The sequence below is a fragment of the Populus trichocarpa genome, chromosome 18 (assembly GCF_000002775.5).
Source record: "Populus trichocarpa isolate Nisqually-1 chromosome 18, P.trichocarpa_v4.1, whole genome shotgun sequence".
NCBI classification, from domain to species: domain Eukaryota; kingdom Viridiplantae; phylum Streptophyta; class Magnoliopsida; order Malpighiales; family Salicaceae; genus Populus; species Populus trichocarpa.
In genome coordinates, this window is record NC_037302.2 from 10,203,552 (window position 1) to 10,211,853 (window position 8,302).

Sequence of the window (8,302 nt, forward strand, 5' to 3'; positions counted from 1 at the left end):
CAATTATTTAGCTCTTTTTTTTATATATAATCATTTGATTTTATTAAAAACATAGCTATTTAGCTCATCAAAATCATATCGGCAAGTTCTATGATAATTTGTCCAAAATTTAATATCATCTGTACTGATTAGAAGATCAGATTCCAAATATATAAATTGATAATTATAGAGCTTCAGCCAATAAGATAGATAATGAAAAATCAAGATAAAACAGCAATCAAGATTTGTGTGCAATATCTTTTTGAAAGACAATATTATTTTGGATTATATATATAGCTGTGCTTGAGGATAAAAGCTTAGATAACTTATTAAGAACTGAACATGTACAATAGGCTGGCAAATCAATATTTCATGTACATGTTGAATCTCGCTGCCTCATTTTGTGGTCAAAATCAATGCTGAGGGCTACAAACACCATGAAGCGATATGGTTTATTAATTTAAGAAACAAGCTGGGGATATATGCGTGCTAGTAAACTCGTGGAGTAGGTTTTAATTTAGCAACTCTTGAGGTTAGGCATGGAATATAATATAGTAATATTATATAAACTTTTCGTAACCATATTTAACCAATAATTTACGGATGATTTGATTTTAATTATATATAAAAAGAAATTGAAGTGTCATTGGAAGGGATAGGTGGGGTCTTGGGTAATTGCATGAGTTCACATGTCTGTTTAAGAAAATTGGAGGATTCTCACTTTCCACCACACAACAACTCATAACCTATGACCCACAAATCATGCGTTAAACAGCTCGATTAGATTTGGTTCCTCCCTACCCACTTCATAACACGATATACACTTATCTGCTTCAAAATTACCACGATCTTTACCTAAAAAAACAAAAGATTTAGTTTGCATCTCATTAAGTTCCCACTGATTTTAATTAAATATGGGGATTTTGGACTCCTTTGAGCAGCATATATCTTTCGCATTCAAGGCATTTTCATGAAAAACGCTCGAAGAAATAGAAGATTAGAGAATATTAATGATCATAACCACTTTGGGTTAGAATGCCGAGAAATCTCCCCTCTGATCATTACAAAGAAATCCCTTAGAAGCTGCAAACAAGATTTCTTGAATCTATAATGGTTAAAATCGATTTGGTCTCCCCATACTGTTAATGGAATAAAACGTTTATTGTATAATTATTATTTAATGAGTTGCTTAATGCAGTTTTTACAGCTGGGGCTTTTTAGGGTTTTGTCAGCTATGCCTCACAAATGGGACCACCATAGTCATCCCCCCCCCCCCCCCCCCCCCAAAAAAAAAAAAAAAACAAATTATTTACTAGATCAATACCACCATAAATGCAATTCTAACCCCCACCATCCTTTGGAGAGCGTGTTATATATATATATATATATATGAAAGAACATGAGATAAAGTTGAGCAATATTTTAATTAACATCTAGCTAAACAAGTACAAAATGAAAGCAATTTTTTTATAAAAAAATGTAAAGGGTCATGCTCCTTGCTGATGTTCTATGAATGTCCTTATGCGGAAGCCAAATTCAAGAAGTATAGTGAGTTCATTCTTAATCTTTTTATTTTTTGAGACAGTATTAGTCCAAGCTTAATTCTAAATTAATTACTGGGTTGAAGTTTATATGTATTGTATATCACTACAAGTTGAAATAATTTAATCAATTTTCGTTTTTTAATGAGAGATTAACCTTTTAATTTAATTATCACTTGAGTTGCAACTTAATTAAACAAGAAAAAAAAAGATTCTAGAAAATGTTGTATTAGTTTAGTCCCGATCCATTAATTAATTAATTAATTAGGAACGCTCTATAGTGGCGCGTTAAGTAGCATCTAGTGATATGGTTAATCAAAGATTTTTAGAATTTTAAACACGCTAAAGAAAGATAATCGCTTTCAAGTCATGCTAAGTGTAGGCAAGTGTCATAAATATTATTTTTTACAGCATTTTTTTTATATAAATATATTAAAATAATATTTTTTTATTTTTTAAAATTTATTAAATTAAAATGATTTTAAAAAATTAATTTAAAAAAATCAAATTTTAACAATAAAAAAACAGGTTAAACATCAATGTCAAAAAGCCTATAGTCTACAAAGTGCATAACCAGAGAAAATAAATTAAATTAAGTAATTAGCTACAATAATATAATATAGAAATGGTCATTCAAGGTTGTAATATAAAAACAATTAATGGGAGTTCTAAAAAAGAGGCAAGAGAGAGGGGGAGGGAGGGGAGCATAAAATCTAAGTATATATTTCTATTAAATCTGCACACAATCTGATCCAGCGATGCAATAATTACTAGGGTATCAAACAGCTTAAAAAGGGTCTTGGAGATCTCCGATTCCTCAGCACTAGTTTGCCTGCAGAAAGTTTTTGTTTTTCTAGTAAGAGAAAGCTCTGGGATTTGCAAAGCAAAGCTGAGACATACAGTACCTCAATTCTCTTGCACACAGCTCACATCATCTCTCTCTCTCTCTCTCTCTATCTCTCCCTCTTTCTCACACACAAATTAAGAAGCAAGAAGAGAAGAGAATATCATGGATAGCGGTTATTTTGGAGAGCCTAACTTTGGAAATAATGAAAGAGGTGGCTCTTCAAGGAAAGGCAAGAAGAGCAATTCAGACAAGCCTAAGCAACCGCAGAGAGGCCTTGGTGTTGCTCAATTGGAAAAGATCAGATTACATGGCCAAATGGGTTGTAATTACCATCCCCCCCTTCACAGTACTCCTTACCCTACAACTTTCAACCCGCAGGTATCTCTCTCCTTTTCCCTCTCCACCTCTCTCTTGATCAGTACTGATATATATAATTAAGCTCAGTTTTTATAGGGTTTGTAGAAGTTTGTGGAGTATGGACTTGATATACAAGTATGTTGGTTGATATACGTGCAGGAGGATATAAGAGTGCAAACAGGCTATTCATCAGCACCATCCTCCTCTTTTTCTTATTCTTCATCAGCAGCAGCAACCTCGGCTTCCTATGGCTACCCCCACACCATGGTATAGGAACTTGCTTTCCTTATCTCTTCCTTTCTTTAATTATTTATTTATAGAATTGATAACCCTAAATTTCATTCTAGTCAAAATTACATATATGAGCTCACATCTTGAATGGGAAATCAATCGTGTGTGTAGATATATATATCAATATATACATATCCCCACTTTACACAACTGTGCATCTTGAATGATTTTGATATAGATTATTACCAGTGATGAGGAAAATAGAAAGAAGAAGAACAAATTTAGTTGCAACCAATTGGATTTTCATTAACGTTTAGAAAGTAGTCCTCTCCATCATCATCATCTAAGTCTTGCTTAATTCGAATTAAATTGTAAAGGACATGCTTCCAATTTCAAAATAATTTCCTGTACAAGCACTCTTCAAGGGATCTTATTATTTCCCTTGGAAGCTTGATTTTATTTCATTTATTCTTGTTTCTGTATTGTTTCGAAAGTTTAATTTGTTTAGTTATTCATTTACACAAACCCTAGTTCCTTGCCTGTTAAATATATATGTGAATACTCCACACCATCTCATCTTTTCTGATCATGTGGCAAGGAGGAGGAGCTTAAATTAATTAGTCTGACATTTTCCCACAATATGCCTTGTCCGAAAATCATCAATCTTACTTGGTATTGCAGATGGGGATCGGTACTGATTATGATGGAACGAATATCAGATATGGCGATTCTCAACCCTCAACTACAGCAAGGTAATTAATCTCCTACGCAATTTGATTTAATTCTAGAGATAAGGGCTTGTTTTTTGGAGCAAGGTCTAGATTTTCATGTCTTTCCTCGGAAGTTTGCTCAACCTTAGTTACACTAGCTAGGTTTCTAATGAATCAATATGTTTAATTTCTTTATACATTAGTTGGAATTCCGGACATGGCATCCATGAGGCTCAACATTATGCACAACCAAATTCAACTAGACACCTTTTGCCTCTACAAGCTGAGGTAATTAATGCCTTTATCCTCCATAAATTTCTACGTACAATAAGATTCTCAAGCTAGGATTCTGGTAATGTGATACATCATGTTTTGACATCAATCTCTTTCATGTTCTTGTTAATTAGGACACGCCGCCAAAAAAGAGCAAGAAACACCGAAGCAGCTCAAGGGGCTCTAGCAGTCAAAATTCTGAAGCAAGTGACACTCAAGAACTAGATTTGGAGCTCAGATTGTCAATTTAATCATCATTCTTCTGCCAATTAAAATCGAGGATTCTTTTTATGCTCTTAATTGTTGATTGGAAGTTATAATGATGATTGGCTTGGCTTTGGAAAACGGCACCACAAGGTAGGAAATGGTGATATGAAAGAGCCTGAACTTTCATTTGAAAGGGATCTTAATTATGTTGAACTTTCATTTGAAAGGGATCTTAATTAATTATGTAATTAAAGATCATGGATTCACTTTCTGCATAAGAAAATGAAATTTTCTTCTTGTTCATGAAATGTCAAAGAAACGAGAAAATTATAGTAATCATCCAGAATTCTTGCTTTCGTTCATGTCTCCCAGTCAGCATCTAGCAAATCACAGTTTCCTTGATGAAACATATCTAACTCATGGGATGATGAATGCTTCTGTTCTCTTACCCCCTTTTGTTCAATAGCACTAATTAACTTTATTAAAGAAGATAAAAGAGAGATCAATAAGAATAAAACAGGTTAAACCTGATACTAAAAGGGTGATTAATCAGAGCTGTCCTTTGACGAAAAAGTGATGGACGACCTTGGAATCTCCACGTAATTTCTTTTCCTGTGTGAAAAATTTATGCATTGTCAAGGAAAACTGAGCTTGGATTGGATTGATTATAACACTTTGATGACCGGTGCACTGTTAATCAGGTGGGTGCATAAATGACAATTGCAACTAGCTACTACTAGATTCCAAATTCATTAGGCTTAAATTATAGTCTAATTTCTCTTACACGAGGAAAGATTGATGTTGAAATTCAATGACATATCCATAATTGAAACCAGAGAAAATGCATGCTAGTTACAAATAATCAATTCAATTTAAAAATTTATTCAACGTTTTAAAATATAATTTATATTATTTTCTAAACATATTCCTTCAATTGAAAACTCTTTGAACTTAAAACTTGCACAAACTCATACTATTTTGTACTTAATTTTTATCAAATAAACAGAAATAATAAGATTTGAAATTGTGACAACTTGGTCATCAAAACTTTGATTTCATGTCAAAAAACTAATTTAACCCAAAATTTTAAATTATTAAATAAAATATTTAAATATAATTTATATTATTCTCTAAACAACTAATCAGCACTACTACTATATAGGATTACAAATATACAGAGCCTGGCTATCTCCCATCGCAAATCTCATTGCCATGGCACAGCTTCAACTCTATAGCCTAAATAGGCAATTGACTTTCAGGTTTTATGTATTTCGTACAAACCATACACAAGTAGCTCTCGACTGAGAAGTTTAGCTGTTACGTGATGCTCTAATTAATAGGATTCAAACTCCCAACTAAGTGATTAAGAATATTATAATATTATGTTAAAAAAACACTCAAAATTCGAAAATTTTAAGCTTTTAGCTGAGAATTTAATATCAGCAACAGTAAGAAGACCCGAAAAGTAAGCACACTGGCTGCCTCTCAGTACCCTTTACTCATGATCTCTCAACTTCCCTGGTGATCTGTTTCACAAAAAAGCAAAGCTCTCTTCCATTGAAGCTGGTCTTGTTTCTGTTGAAGGGGGAGAAATGAGCGATGTTGTTTATCTACAAAACATAGAAATTTATTCATTGAAGCTAGCTAACCTTATTGGGAGAGAGATGTCACCTTTGTTAAAGTTGTTTCGTTAAAAGCACAAGAACCTCAATGGAGGCAATTTAATTAGTCTTGAAAATATTTGTAAGACACTCAGCACATCCCTTGTTTTGAACTTTATAAAATCTCCCAATTCATTGCAAGGGGTCAGGAGGCATGTTTCACACGGGGAAAGTAAATTCTTGATGGTGTATAAACAGTGTAGATTCATGCTTCCATTGATTTTCAACTTTTATCTTCAAGCTTGAGCAAGGTAAGAAACTTTATTTTATTTTTTAATGTGTTTTGGATGTTATCTCATTATATAAAAGGAGCAGCCATTGTTTATCACATGTCATGCCATAAAGATCAAAGTATATACTATAAACTCTCTTTTAACTTTAATTCTCTGCCTTTCGAGGAGAACCTACTGCAAAAAATAAAAATAAAAACTATATATTATAATACACTTATAACTAGAAATGAGTAGAGCATAGAACAGTGCACAGAAGTGATGGTATACATAAGTTGCTGGGTACATTCGCACTATGGTTTGGAATAAAGGTGGTTACTTTAATAGGCAGTGTTACAGCTTTAAAATGCATAACATTCCCCCTTATATTCATATAATGGTAAAAGAGCTTTATTAATGTCAATCAAAGAAAAGATCAGTGAAGACAAAGAAATAAAAAATAAAGTTTATTGTCGTCATTATCATCATTGTTGTCTCAAAAGACATTAGAATCCAGAATTAATCATCAAATTTCAATTACTGAAGTCAGTGTGCACAATCAATCTAGTGTTGAATACCTAATTCGGGTAAGAGATTATGAGAAAACGGTATCGTTTCCAAGGCTTTCCTATAGAGGAATTGGCTAGTCACCTTTACTTTTTCATCATGAAAGAGATAAAATGTCATGGAAATTCCTCAATGTGATGTCATTATTAACCCATCCAAGAAAACACAGTAGCCGATAATAGTAACCTCCTGTCACTATTTAAAAACTAATTTTGTTAAAAAATATTTACTATAAAATCATGAACAATTAATGTTAATAAAAAATCTACTCTCCATAATTTATATTATATCAGATATTTGGTCGGTAATATATATTAACACCAATAAATTTACAAATAGAAAAAGTATGCCAAACAAAAAAAATTACTACCATCATTATGTCGGTAATTTCATTGGTGATTATGTTGTATCATCGACAAATAAAACCATTTATAATTCTATCGGTGATTTGTCTCATATTATTGACGGGCTAAAACCATTGGTGATTATTATATATTATTCGTGGCAAGGTCTTTTTTTTTTTTAACTCTCTAAAGGATTTAGTCCATAGGTGATTCCATCCGTAATGATGAGTGGCATTCCATGTAATTTTTTTCAACTTTCTGAAACTTTCCGACAAACTTAGTTCGTTGGTTATTTCATCTGTATTTTCTTTAATATTTTTTTTTAAATCAAATAAACTGGCTAGAAAAAAGTTAAAAGAAATAAAACTAAAATAAAAAAACCAAATATTTATTAGAAATTTAAAAATTATCAATTTGAATACAATTCATCTAGAGGATAGGTGCTAAAGCAGGAGGAGGCGAATGCAAATCTTTACCGGGACCGGATGAGGGACAAGGTGGACCACATATACCACCCATGTTTGATAACAACTTCATGTACAATAACATAAGTGTGGTCGTATCAACACTAAGTCGTTTTGTCTTAGTAGAAAGCCAAGTTGTTTGAGCTTGAACTTGTTCACGTACAAGTGCCTGGTACTCTGGAGATTAAGAGCTTGAAGTCAATTGTGAGGAACCAACAGTCAATACACTATAGTCCATCTACAAATCCCCAGTTGTAGTGTTTGAGATATCATAAACCCAATTTCTATCGGATCCACCGGACAATCCAACCTCCAACCATAAATTCGCATCCAGTTCCAGATGGGTCAAAGGATTGTATTTGTATCTTTCATGCAATCAAGTAGTATATACAACCTGAAGAAAAAAAAAATAGGAAGTGAATTTAAAAAAATTATAACTTAAGAAGAAAATTGTTGAAATCCAACTTCCCATGAACTTCTGAGCTCGACTATCCACAAGTTGTTGCACCGTTTTTCGATGATCATCATTTTATATGTGAGTTTCTACAAAAAGCTTCATCGGTCTTGGTTCGCGTCCAAGAACATTAGCCTGCAAAAGGAAGCTGTTGTAGTAAAATATTTTCATATAAAACAACAATTAAAAAAATAGATATAATTAAAAAGAATCTTACCATTCACTTCGCATGCAAAACGAACAGAATGGATTTGCCGGTGTGCATTGTAATTGAACCATGAACCTTCTTGTTGCGGTTCTCCATCCCAGGCCATGACCGCTACACAAAACACTTAGAACTCACATACTGGATACAAGTTTCCAATATAGCCTCCGAGATGTACAGAGGTCTGAAATCCCTCCAAACCTATCTAGATAGAAACTCAGGTGTGCTCAACGGATGTCCACTCGATTGCATA

The 8,302-nt window shown here is 32.9% G+C and overlaps 1 protein-coding gene across 1 annotated transcript; it reads left to right on the plus strand.

Annotated features, from left to right (window-relative positions):
• Window positions 1–2,196: 2,196 nt before the first annotated feature.
• LOC18107746 (protein SPEAR3) lies at window positions 2,197–4,501 on the plus strand. Its single transcript, XM_024590080.2, has 5 exons — window positions 2,197–2,745; window positions 2,884–2,991; window positions 3,637–3,707; window positions 3,869–3,953; window positions 4,073–4,501. The coding sequence occupies exons 1-5, from the start codon at window positions 2,530–2,532 to the stop codon at window positions 4,187–4,189; spliced, it is 597 nt and encodes a 198-aa protein (XP_024445848.1). The 5' UTR covers window positions 2,197–2,529; the 3' UTR covers window positions 4,190–4,501.
• Window positions 4,502–8,302: the final 3,801 nt, after the last annotated feature.